Genomic DNA, 21,582 nt, shown 5'->3' with positions numbered 1-21,582 from the left:
CCCTTTAAATTTGCATTTACAATCAATCGTCTGGCCGTTATTGTCTTTGCAAACCTCCGAAAAAGCTGTTCTCGATTGGGGCCATCAGATCGGGTAATCTGCGCCCATAATATTATTTTGTTGTGGCGGCGGCTGGCTCCCGGCCGGCTGAGAGATGCGGCGAAGAGGGAAGCAGCAGGCGAAGCCGAAGTGAACACCTCTGAAGGCTCCAGACATTGCAGAATGAGTGCGTCAGACCCGGAGAACAGAGAGGGAAAGCAGATGGGGAGGGAGGGAGGGAGGGCGGTGATCAGATCAGGCGCCTGCCTGACAGAAGCCGCGAGGGTAGCAGGAGGAGGAGGAGGAGGAGGTGAGCCTAGGTGGACTTAAACCGGGGCAGCCCCTCTCCAGTCAAGAGCTCCACTTTTCTTTGCAGATCGAGCAGAAAGCGGCTTGGTCAAAGTGAGTGGTTGGTTGCACTAAAGGGCCGTTAGAGAAGCCAGCTCGCTTTGGGCTGATGATAACCTGCGGATGCCGAGGCATACCCAGTCTCCTCCCCCTCTTTCCCCCCCGCCCTCCTCTTCTGGGGAGCCAGGCCGACTCCGAGGCTGGCGAGGCGTAGCAGCACCCAGGCGCGCGGGGAGGCGGAACAGCCCCTTGGTAGAAAAATCCCCGACTCGGCACTGTGGAGTAACGCAAGAGTTTCGGTCCCCTCACTTGCAGGGAGGCCGCTGCGCCAGTCCTCAAGACAAGCCAGGTGGTGGGCGGGGGCACCGGGCGCTGAGGCGAACTCTTCGCTCGCTCGTGCTTCTCCCTCCCTCCCTCCCTTCCCCACCCCCTTTTTTTTACGCGCGCTTACGCCCGCCTCTCCCAAGGCTCTGGGCCAGTCTGCTGCTGGCAGGTAGGCTGCGAGCGCCGGAGGTGCGCGCCTGTTACACTAGGAGTGCTGGTCTCCCGTCTCGCCCTCCCCCTCTTCCCGTAGGACTCCGCCCGGCGCGCCTCCGACCTTCCCAGGAAAGGGCCAAAAGTGCGCGCTTGGGGCTTTCACGCCCCTTCCCCGCCTGGGTGTTTTTTTCCTTGCACGCCCACCTCTCCTGTGCGAGGGCAGCGGTAGGACGCGGCGCGCGCTTGGGGAGGTCTTGGCGTCGGCTTCAGCTGTGGAGAATGAATTAAAGCGGCTTCCCCGGGAGCAGCGGCGGCGGCGGGGCGCGTCTCCGGTTACGGTGCGTCTTTCTGATTGAATGAAAGGTAACGGCTCTCCCACGTAATTTGGGGGAGGCGAGGCGTTGTCTGGGGCGAAATTGCGACACCCCCGCCTCCCCCCCTCCCCAGGTCGCTTTTGGATCAACCCTCCGCCTCTGTTCCCTCTGTAGCGCGATCCTATCGGGTAGGCCAATGAATGTAGTTAAAGGCCGGGCGGCGCTTGTGGTCCGATAAGGCTCCGGGCGGGGAGAGGGGGAAATATGTGCACTACTCCGTTTGCAGAACAGGATGTGCAATGCCTACGTTGGAGGGACGGTAGAAGGGTTTGCCGGTGCTCGGTGGGTCTTCCATAGCGACCTTTTGCAGGCTGGTGATGCCTTCCGCCCCTGTAATTGACAATGCCATCTTGGCTGGGAATTCTGGGAGTTGAAACCCAATACATGGGGAAGGGGATTCCAGTTGGAGAAGGCTTCTTTTATAAGAAAATTGTTGTTTAATTCTTAACACGTTAATTACGTTTATTGTACTAAATTAAGGAGGGTTTGATCCACATGGCTGTATTGTTGTCCAAATCTAAGCACGTTATATAATAGACTATATGGGTGTACCTATTAGATTCTTGCACAATTTATGCAAATTCATATCAGGAATGAGGGACAAGCTTTTTTTTTGCATAATACCTGTTAAGTAGCAAACACCCCCCCCCCCCAATTTGTTAGGCCTAATAATAAGGACAGTAACTTTTACTATCTTTTGGGGAATTTATATTTGGCTCATGAGACATTAACATACTCAATCTGACTTACACAGGGGCCTTGATGGTTTTGTGAATTATTGCAATGGAAAGAGGCCCTGTACTTTACCAAAATTAATACTTTTACTTTTGTTACTTATACAGTGGCAGCTACTAACACTATCTTTCAAGAATGTGAGTAGTGTTAGACTATCTCCGTAAAATTACTGTTCAGAAAGTCCTATTTGGGGTCGTTTCTCTTCTAAAAATCTATAACTGATATAGAAGGAGGAGAGAGTATTTATTGCAGAGTAAGGAACACTTTTTAAATTTATTTTACTTTTAAAAATAAAAATATCCAAAGGTTCTACTAAAACTTTTGTGCAGTGTCAAGAGCTATTAAAAATCCAAATTTTCACCCAACGGAGTGAAAGCTCTTCAGCTTATTGAGCTCTTTTCAGTTTTCTTAAATCCTTTCTGTTGAAAATATAGAACATTGCTTTTTTGGAAGTTTTATGTTGATGGAAGTACCAATGTTACTGCTTGGCATCATTGCTTAAAAAACAAATATTGATTTGTTCTGAAATACTTGAATTTTGCAAATAATGTTGAGCTGCATTCCATATTTACTTATTTAGTTGCAGTGGGCAACTGGGGAAGCGTATTACAATTATGTCAATATTTTGCAAGGCAGGGAGGTTTTTTTTTCCCCCCCAGTGACAAAATTAGAAGTTCTGGATAAAATCTGGAAAAAAAAAATCCTATCGAGTACTTTCTCCTTTAGAATAGTTGAAATGTTTTTAACGCACATTCAAAATATATCATGTAAAATTTCTCGTACATAAAAATTGAGAGAATTAAAGGATAACCATTTTAAGAACAGTCAGAAAGACTGAGAGGGGAATCTAAATACTTTTAAAAAATTTGTTGAAAATTTGGGAAAATAGATTTTAATTTTATCTAGATTATGTTTGTGGAGAATCTTTATTAAAATATTTTTTGTGAATTATCTACCAAGATCACTACAATTCCTCTGACATTTTCATGAGCGAATAAAAAAGGAATCAGTGTCTTGTCTGTGAGTGATCTTGATCACATTTGTAATCAAGTGTATAGCGGTTCTGTTGTTTTCTAGAAATATGGCAGGCTCAAATTACTGAAAGTGCTCTGGAATAAGCAGTAGTGCATTATTCCAGTGGAGATTAGATAGAAAGAAGGAACTTTTGATCTTGATTACCTAGTCCTAGACAGAACAAGTCTAGAGCTTTGGATGTTGGAAGGAACTTCTCTTGATGTTGTAAGTTTATTTTGAGAGCCACAGATAGAGCTAAATAGAGCTGAAATACATCATTGTTGCAAGCAAGAGTTCTGAAATCCTTATAATAAGTTCTAATAAGACTATTTTATGATATTCAATGGGAAACCACTGAACACCTTTACCATTTAATTGTACATAATACATTGAATTTCTCCAAATTATGCTAAAAACAAAGGATCGCCTGGATTTAAAAAAAAATCTAGAAATTTTATATCTTTATTTAGATCTAGCAGGACCTTGAATCCTGGTTTTCATGCTTTTCATACCTGGACCAGATTCTTACCTTTTTGATCATGACTTTACAGTACTGTCATTGCTACCATTCATATTTAAAGCTGTGAGTCAAAAATACAGTCTTTGGTCAGATATCATTCAGATGAACTACAATTTAAAGAATTTTCAGTCATTGTGAGCACTGATTTTTTTAAAAAAAATTCTGGAAAATCTTATGCCTTGAGCTGAGATTGGCTCCCACCCTCCTGATGTGTCAAAAGAGCCTTAAGACCTGGCTCTGCCAGATGGCTGGAGAGTCAGTGGGGGAGAGCTTCATACTAAAGGTGGTTGACTAATTAAAATTCAACCCCCCTCACCCCCATGTGTCCAGCTCTCTTCTTTGACATCTTGTGTCCTTGAGTTTACCTGTTAATGTTTTTATTTGCTGTGTTTTGGTAATAGATGATTTCAATGTTTTGATGTTGTTAGCTGCCTAGAGTTGCTGGATACAAGATGGATGGCAAATGATTTTTGAGGGAGGGAGAGGGAAGAGGGAGATCTCTGAAGGACTGATATATAGGAGGAAGAGTTAACTTGTTCATTGTTGTCCAGAAGACAGAACAAGAAATAGTGGGATTAAATTACAAGATATCAGATATCAGAAACAATTTCCTAACGGTAAGAACTGTTGAACAATGGAACAGTCTGACTTGGAAGATGGTAGACATGTGGATGGCTCTCTAATAGTGGATTCCTATACCTATGCACAAGGTGTCATGAAAGCTATCTAAGCTATTTAGTTGTCACGTTATTTAATTTTAAGATCCTGTAGTCTAGAGAGATTTTTCAGAGGTGCAGATGAGGAGATGATAGTTTTTCTTCTATATATTCATGTAGAGGGTAAGAAGAATGACCTTGATGGAGATATGCAAGATCTGTTGCCAGTGCAATGGGAGATAACTTATTTTAAACCCAAAATAAACAGATAATATTCAGGAGTGACCTGGGCAGCCATCTTTCTAATTTACTGAACAATAATCAATAAGTACAGCACAACAGACTTGCAAAATTCTTTTTATAGACAATCTCAATGAAAGCAGTTTTCATTGAATAGTTCATCCATCCAGTAGGCTGACAAATTCTTAACTTTACACTCAAACCCAGACAATGGGTTTTGAGGTAGAAATGCATATGGCATTTATAAATCAGTATAAAAATCGAATGAGATACATGCTAGAAATATGAAGAAAAGAACAGTAGTTAATGTTCAGGCAATTGATATGTCTGTGTTTGGGAAAAAAACCAAGTTTACTCTACAGTTTTGGTATCTGCTTTGAAGTCTTCCAGTATTCCTTTTTTGTTTGTTTTATTAAAATGTTCAACAAAAATAATGCATTTATAAATTCATTGAAAGAAAACAATTGTCAAGTTTTCCTGGTGTCATTTGAATAGAATGGGACTACTTGCTGGTAGTTGTAATTGCTGATGCAGTGAAAAACCCAAATGATCCAGTTTGGGATATGAGAGATTGGCAATAAGGACAGTATCATTTTTTTAAGATAACTGGTATTAGCAATATGTACCAGCTGCAGTAACTAATATTTTTGAACAATTTTTTTTTTCAGAGAATATCTAGCAACATTAGGTTTAGCTGTTCCTGGCATTTCTTGAAGAACTCTTCTTTTATTTAGTAGTTTCTTGTAGCAAATGGTTTTCAAAGGGATTTATATAACTACACACTTTAAATTTTTTTTAAAAAAAAACATATCGGTAAATTTAGCACCAGATATAGTTAAGCATTATAAGCAAGAATCACTAAATAATTTAAAGCTTTGAAGGTCACTTTAATTAGGAACAAGTCATACCAAAACTTCCATGTGGATGATTGGACGGGAAGGGTTCAAATTCCATTCCCCTTTTTTTTTTTTTTTTTGCTTTGTGGGAGGGCAACTTGTACCGTAAATACCTATGATAATAACTATCAGTAGTTACAGTGGGTATTAAGTAGAACTATCATTTACCTGGGAGAGTTTTGGGACATTGCATGAATAAGGTAGAGAGTTTAGATTGGAACAGAAGGAAATGATTGATCTGTAGAAGAGCCTTAATGTTATTCTCCATATTTTTTTCCTATGGATTTTAATTGGGAGTTTGACCTTGGTTGTTTTAAAAAAATAAATTTAGCCTGATTGAAATCTCTTTCTACTTGGTATTTGGTTGTGAAGTAACCAATTTATTTTGTTAATATGGCTTGATTGTACTGTTATAGTTGAAAAAAAATCTTTTTACTGAATTATTTATTTTCAGGTGCTAAAGAAAACATAATTATTCAGTTGCTTTTGATTCTTCATGACCTGACGGACATTTTTCTGGCTGGCTTATCAAACAGTAACTGCTGTTTGAGTTCCTTGTAAGCTTTTCCACTGACTCTTGCTAGTTTGCATTATGTGCCCACAGTATTTTACTTTTATTTACAGAATTACTGCATTTGGGTGAGCAGCCTGGTTTTACTTCAGTTAGTATTGAATTGTTTGTTCTTTAGGAGGGCTACAGTACACTAAAAAGATTTTTCTAGCACTACTGTTCAAAGACATTGATTTTTCTCCATTCATCATTTCTGATCATCCAGCTGTCATAATCATGTACTACAGTTGAAAAAACCATGGAAGTGACAATATATTTTGTTTATTTATTTGTCCAATTTATATAGCTGTGCATTTCACCAAACAAGCGGCTTAGATAAGCCAGCCAGTGTCAATTAACAAAGCTAAAGTTAAAGCAATCAATAGGTATCTAAAGCCATTAGCATTACTGATTATATAAAAACATTAAAAACTAGAGAAACTAAAAAAAATCTGTACTCTATAGATTTATAAATCTCTCTATATAAAAACGAAATACCACTCATGCATCATCACAAAATCTCCACAACCGTAAAGCCTTCAAACTTGAAATTTGGCACGTATGTTCCTCTTGGCTTCTAGGTGCTCACTTAGAAAGGATTTTTTGAAATTACCATCAGAGTATTAGTATTTTGTATATTATTATTAACACGCTCTGATGCGAAGAAGTTCTACTCCCCCGCCCCACCTGAAAAGAAATCTGTTCCAAATGCAAAACACAAGCAGAGGAGAGGAGTTTCAGTTTTAGTTTCACAGCAGCAACCAGCTTTAGTACAGAACAGTCAAGCTAAACCATGCCCAGGCTCCTTGCTATCTCCTTCTTGCTCACACAGCAAATAACTATTTCAGTTTTCAGTTTCAGTTTCCAAACAGTCCTCAGCTCTCACACTGATAGGACGCTAGCCAGATGAATACTGATAGATGCTGGTAGGCAGAGACACAATCCCCTCCTTATTTTCCTCCCCCCAAATTAAGCCTGGTCGCATAGTTTCGTAGCGAAGCACGGGTATAGAGCTAGTCTAATAGATAACTAGTATAACTTGTTACTAGTATAATGTATGTTTCTAATCTAATCTCTTCTGGAATAAAAGAAATACCAGCATATTTAATATCCTAGTGTTTTTTGAGCAATTGTTATTCTAATTTCCATTTCCAGCAGTACTTATTATATATTTTGCATAGAAGTTAAATAATGGGACATTCTTGGTGGTACTCTTTTCCTAATGTTTAACCATTTAGTTTCTCTATATCACACAAATTCTTCAATGGTCTAATGAGATGACCTCATGTACTCACATTTTTAACAGGTATCTGTAAAACCACCGTATATATCTCACTGTTCTTATTCCATGTATTGTTGAAGAATTGCAAAATCTTAAGTGTTGTCTTGCTAGCATTTGAAATAAGTACAATTGCTTAGTAGTTTGAGTATTCCCTAGCATTGGCATTGTGTATTACTATGTTTTCTATACCTGTTTACCAACCACAAACTGCACTGTATGTTTGTAAACCTTAATTGTAAAAACCTTTCTCAGTACTATGAATGTGCTAGGATTGTATAATTTCCCAGTAAGCACAAATGGTCAAGAAAGTAAAATTTTAAAATGCTATTTTGGCAATAATTTAAAATATGTTAGAACTACTAACACAGTGAGAAAAAACATTGGCTGCCTGGCAGCTCCTTTTTGCATTCAGATTGAAAGTTCTGAATTGTGTCTCTTGCTAATCTATAAAAGCATAAGCTTCTTCTGGAAGATTATCCAAAATATGGCAGGTATGTTAATCCGAGCTGCTTGGTTGATGCTTACAGCCTATTTTTATACCAGGCGACCAATATTTTACTCCTTTTGTACCATTTGGCTGGCTACATTGAGGACCAGAAAATATTTTAAATCATTTCTGTTCTGCTCAACATCTACAGAAAATTGTTGGGGGAAAAACCTTGTACCTTCTAAATGTTAGAGTTAGATTACAGTTCTTAGCCTAAAAAGTGGTTGACCATGCTAACTGGGAATTTTGAAATGTAGGGAGGACATTCAATTGTATAACAATAGGTTATACAATTGTTAGACTACATAGTCTGTTTTTATTTTTAATTTAAAAAGCTGTTTTACGAAAAGATATGCTCCCTGAGCAATCTGTAGTGTAGCTCTACAGATACTGTTGAATCCACATTCCCATTAGGCCTACTCAGCTAAGCTAGTGATAAGATTTGATGAAATTTTTCCTCAGATTTATGATTCTTTTTGTAAGTATTCTAAATTGTTCCTAGGAACTTCTGATATTTATATTCAGTCTTTCGTGCCGAAGCTAAGTTAAATTCCTATATTAATTCTGGAGCTAGGGAATCATATAAGAATCTCCCTGTCATGCTAAATACTTTTATTATCATAACTATCCCATGCTTGGTACACCAGGTTATAGGCAGATGATTATGGAATAAATATTGGTGGGAGTGTGGTTTTCTTCCTGGTAGTTTCTTTTTTCTTTTTTGTAAATTTTATTTGAGTTTTCACAAAAAAAAATACAAATAAAACATCTTTTCTGAAAGTAGCATAATCCTGGGTTACATTTCTTCATACAGACACAAATTCAATTTCATGCTCATTTTTATGTTCTATTCCATATCTTATTACTGTTTTACATTTTCTGCATAGCTTCTCCCATCTTTTAATTTTCTCAATTTTATTTTAATTATCTCGTCTCAATTCAAATCATTGTATTTATATTTTTTATCTGTCCTGTTTCAATTATCTATTATCTTTTCTCATTAAACAAAGTTTCTCCTGTAGTTACTGATTGGAGTATGATGCCTTTATATCTTTTAAGTTTATCGATTTAACTCTTATTTAGGCTTCAATATATACCCTAAAGTTATAACATTCAATGTAATACATAACTTCCATTCGGATTTTGCTTGGTACATTCTTAAAATACAAACTATATTCTTAAAAAAAGAAAAAAATATAAATATATGTAATTAAAACAACACATTCCATTCCAATTCAATTCTATCATTAATATTCATTAAAATCTTAACTTCTTTAACATTACTTTTCAATTAAATATCATACTTCTATGGGAACAATTATAAGCTTTCCATAATTAATTCCCCCCCTCTTCACTTATATTTTATAAAACATTAACTAATTAAAATGTTCCCATCCCTTCCTGATTCAGTTTTCTCATTTATTTTATTTCACTTATTTTATTAACAAACATTTCACTAAATTACACTAACTATTTTCCCCTCATTTTAATCATACATTATTTCCAATTTTCTAAAGTTATTTCTATTACTAATATAACAATACAATCTTATGTACTTTTACAGAATTCCTTTTTCAGTTAAATTTTCACCCATTATCTCTAAATAGGTCCTGTTTCTCTATATCTTGTTCCGGTCCTTTGTAGCTTCTTTTCCTTTCCTTCTTCCCTCTCTTCTCTCTCCCCTTTTTACCCCCTTGTCTCTCTACCTCTATTTCTCTCTTCTGTATTCCCCACTTCTGTTGCTTTCCAGTATTATACTTATTTTTCGAATTATTTTTCTTTTCTTTGGTTGTTTTTTTAAGTCTTAAATTCTTTATTCTCTTTCCCCCCCTTTCCTTTTTCTTCCCCACATAGAATCACTTGTTCATTAAAGATGGCTTCTTCTTTGTCCCAGTCTTCTTGTTTTGAAGACGTTTCTTGTTGTTTCTCATAGTTCCAAATCTCCATTTCTAAGAATTGAAAAACGAAGCCAAAAGAACCCTTCCCTTCTTGTGCATCTTCTTTGTACTTTTTAAGTTCCATTTTCAATTCATCCAGAAGTAGTGCCATTGTATAAATTTTTAAACAACCACCCGATTAATTTTAGTCATTCAAATGCAATAAACAAGAACCCAAAGATCGCCAAGTAATCCAAATACACGCAAGTTGTTTCTTTTTGCTCTTTTTTTTCACTTTCTCTTCCTGGGGTTCTACTGTTTAGTTACAAAGTTTCAGTAAAAATGTATCTTTTAGAAGTCTTGTTGAACTTTTACTGTAGATTCTTTTTAATTCCAGGCAGTCTCCTCCCTCTTTCCAGATCCTGCCCTTTTATTCTTTTTCTCTCCCTTCCTGCTTATGAAAAAAAAAATTAGTGTCCAGAAATCTTTATTATCCCTTTGACATTTTGTTTTATTTTCAGCTTAATTGCCTGTTGATATCACAGTGGATTTTTCCGATTTCTTATTTAAGTCTCTTAGTTGTCAGTATAGGGAAAGGGAGAGAAGAAAAAAACAACCCCGAACCTTTCCCTTTTCACTTTCCTTCGCTGCTTCTGACTCTTCTTTGGGAGCGATGTTATTTTTTTGTAAGTTTAAATTCCAGGGTACCTTAGTTGTTGCTTTTGCAATTTAACCCAGTCAGCCAAAACTTTCACTTCTTATCTTCCTCCTGCACATTCTTTTCCGGTCGAGTTCTTCTTTGAGTTAGCCATTTCTGACCACCGCTGCAACCGCCTTTGGGAAAGGGAGTAATGGCCAGCTGAGGAGGAGAGATGCGGCTCTCCTCAACCCTGCTGGCAGTCTCCCCCCTCTTCACCACCTCTACGGGGTGTCTTAGCCCCAAAACCAGCCGGCTCAGGGCGCTCCAGCGGTGAGCCCGGACCGAAACCGCGCACGATCGCGGATTTCTGTCTGTCGCCGAAGGAACTCAAACCGGAAGACCTTCCTGGTAGTTTCTTGATTAGGACATTGCTTTTTGCTTGGTTATTTGTCTGATGTTAATCCCTGTTTATCTTGGTTGGTTGCTGGAGAAGATGTTTTCTGATCTTTTTGTTTCCTTTGTAGATTTTTTTATTGTCTCTTATGAATGGCTTTTAAATGTACTTTATCTCTGTGTGCCTATAGATGGTGATTTTTCTGAATGCTAAGCTTCCAGGAATTCCCTAGGAATTTTGGATTTAGCTTGGTCTAGGATGCTCACACTCTAACAGTTAAAATTATGGTTGGGTCTGTCCATCTTTTATGAGATCAAGGAATTTTTTGTGTGCGTCATCTGACTGCTAGTTGGTATTCGTGGATGCACTCTGTTAATCGTCTGCATTTCTGTCCTACACTGTGCCTATAACAGCCTTTACATTTCATATTGTAGATGACTTTGTTTTCTTGGGGCTATTTGGTCTTTTGGTTTATGTAAGATACTTTGGAGGAATTGAGTTGGTTTGTGTGCTACAGTGATGCTATGTGATTGTAACAGACTGTTGGTTGTTTCTGTGATGTTTTGATATATGGCCGTGTTGCCCTTTTCATAGCTTGTCTTGAGCAATGAGGCATTTTTTGATAAAAGTTGTGTTGCTATCCATTTTGTTAGAATATTTTGTATTAGATAGTCTGTTTCCTGCATAATAACACTACCGTATATGAAAAACATCTTGGAAGCAACCAAAAGGCTACTACAATCAAATGGCATCACTGTAGCACATGTACATAACTAGAAAAAATAGTTTTTATTATCAGCTGTACTGACATCTAAACTAATAAAAGAATTTAAGCTAATGATGCTCATTTATCTTATAATACATTTCGGTTCTGTATTGGAACAGACAACAGTAGCTTATTCACTGACCATTGGACATGCTTTTTGTAGCATGGGCAATTTGGATAGTTGGTAGAGAGGATGACAATTCAGTTGCTGTCACAGAGGGAAGCAGCCCTGTCTGCTGAATCTTAGTACAAAGGAACTTTTATATAACCCTCTGTTTTGTAATCTCTCCCTCCCTCCACCCTGTTATGATTAACTGAGAATGCAGCCTTGCTTCAGTGACAAGTATAATGTGTTTACTAATTTTAAAAGATTTAAAAAAAACCACTTCTATCTTCCTACTTGCATTTTTTGTTTACTGTTTTGTATAGGTAGCCACAATAACAGTGGCAGGATGTTTAACGCTACATTGCATTATTCAGTGAGCCAGAATATTAACTGAGTAATCAGATGGTTATCTTATAAACAGGGCATAGCCCAGAGTGTGATACGATGAGGATTTGACTTGACGTTTTATTGGGTAATGTGCGGAAGCTTAAAAGGAAAAGAAGAAAGATACTTTCCCCTTCTCCTTTGGAAGAGGAACCAAAGAAGAAATCTTGTTGCTGGTTTCTTCCCCTGCAAAGCTTTGAGTACACAAGGAATATACCACACAAACAGCTGCTCTTCCACATGTGTGGTGGAGCTGAGTTAGGGCGATGGCTCATGTGCCCACAGAGAGGGCTCTGCGTGCCACCTGTGGCACACATGCCATAGGTTCACCATCACAGACCTAGGATCTCAAAGGCTTTCCTAAGGAACGAGCATCTCCAAAGCAAAGAGCCTGCTCAATCTGTAAGTCTTCCTCTTCATCCAAGGACAGTGAACATTCCTCCATAATCAGACTTTTCTTAAAAGGAAGATATTGCAAGTTGGGGGCAACAGAGGATGGCGACTGGGTGTGTCTCCCTCATTTGGGGCTCTACCCCTTTTGCAATTCAGACTATGTGATTTTGGAAGTTCTGAGAACAGTTCTGGGACAGTGAGGGCTATCATCTCTCTGAAACCCAAACTCTTATTTCCTTCTCTGGATGATTGAATTAGTCCACCCGCCCTCCCCTTCCATTGCTGGGCCAAACATTTAACTGAATCGCTCCCTCCAGAGTAAAGAGAGCCTAGGCCAGATCACTGCCTTCCTGGCAAATACTAATCTGGAGAATGCTCAGTTGTCAGCCAGAGGCCTTGGTGGCTGGTGTGGACACCAGGAGGCAGTCATACTTCAAGAAATGAATATAGATCCTAAATCCGAATCTGGCAAACTCTAGGGAAAGTGCCTAGATGAGATCTAGGTTTAACGAAAGCCCCTCTCTAACAGCCACAACAAAACATTAAGGCAAAGGTAGCAGAACACCAGGCTGTCCTTCTCATTTCCAGCTGCGTACAAAGTAGATTATGTGACCCGGGAGCATCGACTGGACTGGGGAGAGGCAAAGACCTCAAATATCTCAGACTCATCTGAAGGTCAGTCCAGAAAGTCTTGTCACAGCAAATCATTTCCAGGGAGTCTAGAAAGTGTCATACTGCCTTAACTGGTTCCTTAACTGGAACATCAACTCCGGTGTGTTTGAGCAGATTACATTGACATTTGGAGGACCAGAAAGTTCCCTACTAGCCACGAGGCTATGTGATTAATCTCGTGCATGAGAACTCTTTCGAGAAACGGCCCAATGGATCTAGACCTCTTACACGTCGTTCCAGCGATCCCTGAAGTAGAGCCAGAATCTGACTCTAGTAGCGTTCAGTTGGTCCAGGAGATTCTGTCCTTGAAAATTCCTGGTATCATCAGACCTGCAGGGCTAGAGGGAAGTTAAACCATCCCTATTCCATCCAAACAGTTATAAATACAGGTAACCCTCAACTTACGACCACTATTGAGCTCAGATTTTCCGTTGCTAAGTAAGAAATTTGTTAAGTGAGTCTTGCCCCATTTTAGGACTTTCCTGGCCACATTTGTTACACGAATCACTGCAGTTGTTAAAAACTAGTAACACGGTTGTTAAGTGAATCTGGCCTCCCTGTTGACTTTGCTTCTCAGAAGGTGGCCAAAGGTGATCACGTGACCTTGGGACACTGCAACCGTCATAAATGTGAGTCAGTTGTCAAGCATCCAAATGTAAATCGCATGCCCATGGGGATGCTGCAATGGTCATAAGTGTGAAAAATGGTCAGAAGTCACTCTTTTCTGTGCTGTTGCAACTTCAAATGGTCACTAAGGGACCTGTTGTAAATCGAGGACTACCTGCATACGTTTGGAGATTGAGTGGGGCTATCTTTTCAGCCAAGGGTGCTGTAGCCAAACCATACAGACCATGAGCCACCGTGGTGCAGTGGTTAGAATGCAGTACTGCAGGCTACTTCTTCTGCCTGCCGGCTGCCTGGAATTTGGCAGTTCAAATCTTACCAGGCTCAAGGTTGACTCAGCCTTCCATCCTTCTGAGGTGGGTAAAACGAGGACCCAGATTATTGGGGGCAATCAGCAATCTGTCAACCGCTTAGAGAGGGCTATAAAGCACTGTATATAAGTGTGTAAAGTGGTATATGAGTCTAAATCCTATTGCTATTATAGCTTCCTCAAGACTTCAATTCAGATAATAAGAATTCACCTGGACCAAAAGGGAGAAACCGTCAACAATGAGTTTCTGCAGATGGGCCAAGGAAAAGAAATTTCACCTCAGCTTCTACTACTATAGAAAAGCCTCAGCAAGGGACTCCAATCAAACACCCTCAATTTATTAAGTCTCAGCCCTCTCCTAGACTTCAGTAGTGGGAATCAAGGCAGTTATCTTCTGTCAGGATCTTCCTGAGCAGTGATCTCCTTATTCAAAGACTCACTATCTACTGGTATCTGTTATGGGAACTTCAGCTAGTACTTCAAACTCTAACTTAAGACTTGTTTGAAATTTTAGACAGGTTAATCTTAGAGCAGGGATGTCAAATTCGATATCATTGAGGGCCGCATCACCATTGTGTTTGGCCTCAGGAGGTGGGGGTGGCCAGGGTGGGTGTGGTCAGCTCAACATGACTCCTGTCGGCGCCTGTGGGGGCGCCAAGCTCCATTTTTGGGTGCCACAGCCTCCTGTAACCCTGTGCCACTGGCAGAGGGTTGCAGGAGGCTGTGGCAGGTGAAAACGGAGCTTGGGAACCCATTTTCGCTGGCAGAAGCACTGCAAGCCATCCTTCACTGTTTCCAGAGCAGCCCCGCGGGTTAGATCTAAGTACCCCACAGGCTGGATCCAGGCCCCGGGCCTTGAGTTTGACATCCCCCTCTTAGAGCATCTGACCTACAAAGTACTGTTTCTGGTAGCCAGAACCCTGTCAAGTGGGTGTCAGAAATCATGGGCGCTCTCAGCAAAGAAAGTGTTCAGCATCATCCAGCTGGACACCGTCATTCTGTGTTAGACCCAACCTTCATAACTAAAGTGAAGTTGTTTTTCACCAGGAATCTACCCTTCTGCCCTCTGATATCCCTACTTAGGCTTGAAGTCTTAATCTCCAAATGGATCAGGGTTTGCATCAAACTAACATATGAGACTCCAAATAAGTCCACCCCACCAAAAACTCTTCATTTTAGACTAGGACAACCACATTAGGTATCCCCCACTTAAATACCTCTGGCAGACAGTAACTACGTTAGTCCTCCATATTCTCCTTTATAAAGCATATAAATTTAACTTTCATAACTTGGCTGCAGGTTCCATTTAGCCAGGGAGAATATTACAGAAAATAGTTCCCAGTGGAGATTAGAGGCCTTATGATTGTAAGATTCCACCCTTTGGAATAGCTTTGGTATGTCCCACTATAGAATTTCCTGGCTCCACTGTATGAAAACAGCACATTTTTCTAGCTTTGCCTCCAGGGCTATTAAGAGGGAGATACCGATGCTCTCTTTAAACAAAGAACCATTGCAATAGTCCAATGGATAATTTTGTTTTTTGAAATTGTATTTTTGCCTTTTTTTGAGGGGGTGGTCCATGAAAGAAACAGCAAAGGGGAAGATCTTTAAACTGAGCTCCTGGAAAATAGATGGGTAACTTCTATTTTATTTCTTCTTCCTGAGCATTTCAGTAATTGAAAATGATTGTAAGTCATTCTCATTCTCATTCATATTCATTCATTCTCATTCTCTCTCTCTCTTTCTCTCTCTCTCTCTCTCTCTCTCTCTCTCTCCCTCTCCCCTCCCTCCCTCCCTCCCTCTCCCCCCCCCTCTCTCTCTCTCCTCCCTCCCCCCTCTCATATTCTGGGTTCTGTTTTCTGTTTTATTAAAATAAGAATGACTAGAAACTTTATGTAGTGACAGATGATTGCTCTTTTTTGAGGCAGTCAAACATCACCATAGAAACTTCAGCTGTGATATTCTCCTTTTTGTTAAAATGCTAATTTTTATTTCTTGTGTTTTAATCACAAATCATGTATAAACATGTTTTATCTTTAAATTGGTTTCTGTTCCTTAATTTGTTAACTATTTTAGGGAACTTTAATTAATAGAGAATACCTTTAAAATATATGATGGCTAGATGAAAAGATACTTGTGAATTGTACTTTAGCTGTAAGCTGTTTGGGAGTAGACCCACATATTTGTGTGTGTGCATGTGTGTCTTTGTCTATGTGTGTCAAAGTTCATCCAGTTTACTCTTTAATCCTAGCTTAGTAACTTTTTTAGAAATGACGTGTGTATCCTCTGGAACATTGTTGGCACATTTTTTTTTTAAATTATGGCAAAAAGTCCCATTGCATTTTCTGTCTCTAGATTAACTGGCTCATATTTTGAAATGCTGTCCTGGTATCTGTGAACCCAGCCTTTTGTATCTCTACTGAAGTGCTTTAGGTGTTAGTTCAAGGCTCAGGCAATTAATCCAACAGGTGTGCCTTTTCCCTTATGGTGGACTTTTTCAAACTCTGATTTTGGAAGTCCCTGCCTTAGATTGCATTTCTTAACAGCAATAGCACTTAGACCTATACACCGCTTCATAGTGCTTTAAAGCCCTCTCTAAGCAGTTTACAAACTCAGCATATTGCCCTCAACAATCTTGGTCTTCTTTTTACCCACCTCAGAAGGATGGAAGGCTGACTCAACTTTGAGCTGGTCAGGATAAAAGGAATTGAACTCCTGGCGATGCGCGCAGAGCTAGCCTGCAGCAATACTGCATTCTAAGCACAGCGCTACCACGGCTCTTAATTTTTTAGGCTTCACCCTTTATGCAGGCATTTTTATCTTTTGTGCGTTTGCTGGTAACTGCTATTTGTGTTGTTGCACATTCTGTTTGTTTGTTTTTTGTTTTTTTTTTGTTTCTAAGAAAACAGAGTACATAAAATACTGTAATGTAATTCAAATAAGCAATGATGGAGAGCAAGAGGATATGGATGTTGCTTCTTCACCTGAAACAATAATTACTTTGCTGGGAAATTTGAGCCTTAATCCATTTTTTGTTAAATTATCAAATTTCAGGAAATTATTTTAAGAAAATATCTAGATGGAAAATTGCAAAATAGGGCGGTGTTACTTTTGATTTTTCATGGATACCATCCCCAATCTCCATAGGTATAGATTGTTATAACCAAATTTATATACAGAATAATAAAATATGGTGCAGTAATTAAAATGTTGTACTGGGACTGGAAAGACCCTGAAAAATATCTCCAATTAATTGTGGAACTCATTGGAAGGCTTTTTGCAAAACATTGTCAGCTGGCATTGTTGGTGGTGGTGAGGTTAAAGTGAAAGACAATTTCATATAAGTTGCTATGAGCTCCTTAGAGGAAAGGCAGGATCTAAGAGGGCTCCAGAAAAGATGGAGTGGATTAACTGAAAGCATGTAGATCTGGCTGCAATATCTTAAAGCAGGGCAGAGGTTTTTTTAAATGCCCTCTTTCAGAGCGTGCAAATTAAATAAACACAGTAACTAATTTTGCAATATAATTCTTGGGCATTAAGGGAAACATTTGATTTTTCTTTTCAAGTCATGAAATGGAAGTAGGGAGAATATAGATTTAAATAAAGATTATTATCAATTGCATAATAACAAAAGAACTGACTTTCCCCCAAACTTAAATTATGTTTAATTTAAGTTATTAATTTGTTTAAAGGCAACAAATGCATTTTTATATAGAGGATATTTTCTTTCTCTTGTATTAATGAAGCTTAGTATAATTTTTTCAGCTCAACATTTGCATTTTTCATTGGCTTCAGTTGGTAATTTTGATCTTATTGTCCTTGTTATATAGATACATGTTGGTTGAAAATTTGGTTGGATAATGTGAGTTAAATGCTTTCTCTGCCTGATATAGAAATACATTCTGATAATAAGAATGTTTAATTCCTTGCGCAAGGAGAATTAAAGAGTTAAGAATTTATTTCAAGTGTTTTCCCATTTCATAAATGCAGGTTAAATGAAAATGAAGTTAATATGGTAAAGATGGAATATGTGGTTCAGAGTAGTAGGATCAAGCATGGAGTTACTGATGTAGTTAATTATTTAGTCTTTATCAAGATACAATTCTACCATAGCTAGTCCTCGGCTTATGCCCATTCATTCAGTGACTGTTCAAAAAGGCAGTCGTGCTGAATGAGCAGACTTATAGTCCTTGGAGTTCCGGGCTATCACAGCATTCCCATGGTTGTATGATTGCAATTTCTGACATTCCTTGCTGGCTTTCCACAGTCAAAGTCAATGGGGAAGCTGGCAGGAAGTTGGATGTTGGTCATGTGAGGTCCTCGCTTAATGATAGTAACCAGCGCTGCTGAAACTCCTGTCCCTAAGTGGTATGATAATGTGATGTGTTTTATGATCATGTTACTTAGCAATGGCCATTCCAGTTCCAATTGCTTTTGTAAACTGAGGACTACGTGTATATTCACATGGGAATTCTGAGCTGCTGCATGTATACTTTAGATAACATGTTCTAAGTGGGTACAAAAAGTGAGTGGGATAGTATGCAGTTTTTTTTTAAATTTCTAAGTAGTTTTCTCCAATTTCACACCTTGAGGATGTGTTAGAACTAAGTTGCAAAACCTAGCCTGTCATTGCTAAATGCGTTGCAGTTCCTAGACATCCGGAGACTATCAGTTTGGAGAGGGCTATCCTGATATACATACAAATTTTAAAAACTCAGTTTGGATTCCCAGGATGTAATGATTACAGCAATAATCCTGTATGTGTTTGTGAACTCTCCCAAAGGGATGGCCTTCCCTGTGGATCTCCTGGATAAGTACAGTCATGAAGATCTTGAGAGTTCTGGAGAGGATTATCTATCTGAACTTAGATGCGGAGATCCAGAAAATCCAGAATATCTCTCTCTTGTTGATAATATCAAGGTAAGGTTGGAATAATTGTTATTTCATTTTAATGTTTACAGATACTCTTTATTTCTGTAATTTAAGATGGTTTTCAAAATTCCCTTCCAGATTCCTGAAACTGTAGAAATGAGCACTAACTGCAGGCTCGCTAGTCACCATCTAGACTAGGAAGAAAAAATCAACAAATAATCTCCAGTAAAAGAAAGTATAGCACTGAATTGTGAAATCCTTGGTGCACTCTGAGCTTGGTTGTTTGCTTGCAGACATTTCATTACCTTACCTGATAACATTATCAGTGCTATTGAATATGTGGTTTGCCCCGTTTATATGCAGTAGCTTGCCCTGCTGGTGTTGGTGAGGAGGTCTTAAACCATTTTTACATGCCATTCAAAAGAAAACTAAGAAGGAAGTAGAAAGACTAGAACACATCCTCTCCAGCAGCCAATATCTTGATGAGCAGGGATCAACTCCAGGCAAAACAAACAAACAAACAAACAAATAAATGCTCTAATTAAGAAACTGAGTACTTTCCTAAACCAGGGGTCACCTGGTTTAATACATTTTTTTAAAAAAAGATAATATATTTAATATAAAATATTTTTATATTAAATTTAAATTTAATATTTAAAAATTAATTTATATATATATATGTGTGTGTGTGTGTATAGATAGATAGATAGATAGGTAGATAGATAGATAGATATAGTATTCAGCTTTGTTCGGGTATTTTCCCACGTCATTATAGTTGTGCTTTTAGAGTTGTAGCAACGTTTCGGCAGAATCTCATCTGCCATCATCAGGCTTCTGTATTGTGTTCGTCTGTGAGTCAGACTTTTACAGTTGTTTCAGTTTTAAATTTGGGGATATATTTATTTATTTATTTATAACAAAATTGTAAATGCTTAATTATAACTGTGGGGCAGAGCAAAGGGAAAGAAAGGACTTCTCTCATCCTTACTGCTGGGATTCAAAAGAAACCACATGGTGCCTGGAGGCTGGGAAGTAACCGGTTCTCCCTCAAATGGAAGAAAACCAGAGCCCCCACAAATCTTGTCTCCTGTCATTTCATATCTCCCCCTCTCACATTACCAGGGTCTGTGGCCAGCCACGCAGATGAAGCAATAATCACAGAATCCAAAGAAATAACAGTGGTTTATTCCATCACAGCTGTAGCGGTAGGAAGAAGCAGTGAGCATATGTAAATATGTTCATCGATCCCAGCGTTCTATTTATCCCACCCGGTAATCGCATCCCCACTTCCGGCAGCCCCGCCCCACAGGTAGCCAGCATCCCGCTCCTAATTGGTGACAGCTAACTCTGCTGTCCCACATCACAATGTGCCATCACTAGGCTGTGCTACAATAAGTGGACCTCTGATTCCCTCCACCAAGTTAACACGCTGCCTGCCCTCCGTATCGGCTCAGCGATCTTCAGTCAGCTCGGATCCATCGTGATGATGCAATCAGCTGGGTGTTGCATCATGGCTAGCTGATGCCGTGCTGACATATATTGTTACCGCCTGCTGCTGCTGTGGGACAAGAAGGGGACCTGAAAATTTGTAATGAGCTGAAATCATAGCTGGCCTGGAGAGTTTGTGGCAGGGTTCACTTGCGGCTATCCTTCACCAGCCGGTACACGTGATGGTGTCGAGCTGCGGCTTGAGCTGAACACGACACGGGAAGGAAAGGAGGTGAAACAAAGCTCGCTTTCACCGAGACCTACAAAACGCCAATCTACCACATTATAGGAATTTTTTGAAACCATCAAACACTCCCACTCGTTCTTGTGCCTCCTGCCTCTTCGAGCGACCGTGGAGTCAGGTCCCTGAAATGCACGCGCCAACCAGCTCCCACACATGGCAGTAGCAGCAACAGAATTAATGGTGAGAAATGACAGTGGGCACCGGGGGAGGGGACTGTTGTTGCCACCGCCACCATGTGTGAGAGTTGGTTGGCACGTGCATTTCAGGGACCTGACTCTGTGGTTGCTTGAAGAGCTGGGAGACGCAAGAACTGCACGGCTCAGATTAATTGCTTTTGGGGGCCATTTCTTCTGTGGCTCACCACAATTTTTCTGTGGCCCACCAGTTGACAACCGCTGTCCTAACCTACTTGTGGTGAAAATATCCCTTCAACACTACCATAGGAGGGCAAGCAACTGAATATAAATAAGGAGCAATCTACACACCTTCTAGCACTGATGAAGTAACCTAGTTGGGTAATGAAATGTCTGCAAACAATCAATCTCAGATAGCATCAAGAATTCCACAGTCTTCTGTTATTGCTGTTTCAGCAGTTTAACACTGGACTTTTATTTTTAGATTGCAGCTTCGATAATTGATTCAGCAAAACAAAAGGCCAATGCTTAGTATTTTGTGTGTTCTTTTCCCATTTAATCTTGGCCTTTAAATGCTGGAAGGTTGGGGCAAATGAAATTATTATTGTTTCTATTATTTGTCTGAATGATTTGTTTTACTTATTTAAATCAATTTATTTAATATTTAATAATATGTATGCCAGCCCACTACAACTCGAGGAAGCTTACAATAAATATCAAATATTTACATAAACAAAACCAGTTAAAACTACTAAACACTGTTAATAAATTATTGCTAGCGTTAAGCATATTTTTTTTTTTTTTGGAAAAATACTTTATTAGTTTTACCTTTAAAAGAACAACACAACTACAAATTATGTACAACAAAAAGAAAAATAGGCCTTGGCATAGACCAAGAGGGAGAGAGAGGAAAGCCTAAGAGAGGGGAAAGGGAAGAGTAAGGGAGGGGAAGGATAGAGTAGGGAAAACAGTTAAAATAAAACCATATTTTGTGACTGTCTGTAAGATCCTTTCTTCTTCAAAAGTATCATCGGCGGTGCTTTTCTTAAGCATATTTTAA

At 39.2% G+C, this 21,582-nt stretch overlaps 1 protein-coding gene across 6 annotated transcripts in view; it reads left to right on the top strand.

The window, feature by feature from the left end:
* Positions 1-359: 359 nt before the first annotated feature.
* The window catches only part of FAM169A (family with sequence similarity 169 member A), a 39,847-nt gene continuing 18,624 nt past the window's right edge, over positions 360-21,582 (top strand). Inside the window, exons 1-2 of one of the 6 annotated variants that reach the window (XM_087958295.1) lie at positions 360-441; positions 18,568-18,704. In XM_087958295.1, coding sequence (XP_087814421.1) covers positions 18,570-18,704 — 135 coding nt within the window. In that variant the 5' untranslated portion in view covers positions 360-441; positions 18,568-18,569. Of the gene's footprint in view, positions 442-820; positions 1,228-18,567; positions 18,705-21,582 lie in introns of those variants that run through there. The other 5 variants (XM_087958297.1, XM_087958298.1, XM_087958296.1 and 2 more) reach the window with 5 other exon arrangements.

The sequence above is a fragment of the Notechis scutatus genome, chromosome 2 (assembly GCF_049901735.1).
Source record: "Notechis scutatus isolate UNSWTSFEM ecotype Mainland chromosome 2, rNotScu1.2, whole genome shotgun sequence".
NCBI lineage: Eukaryota > Metazoa > Chordata > Lepidosauria > Squamata > Elapidae > Notechis > Notechis scutatus.
The sequence above is the reverse complement of the archived record's forward strand: the minus strand, read 5'-3'. Positions and strand labels throughout refer to the sequence as shown.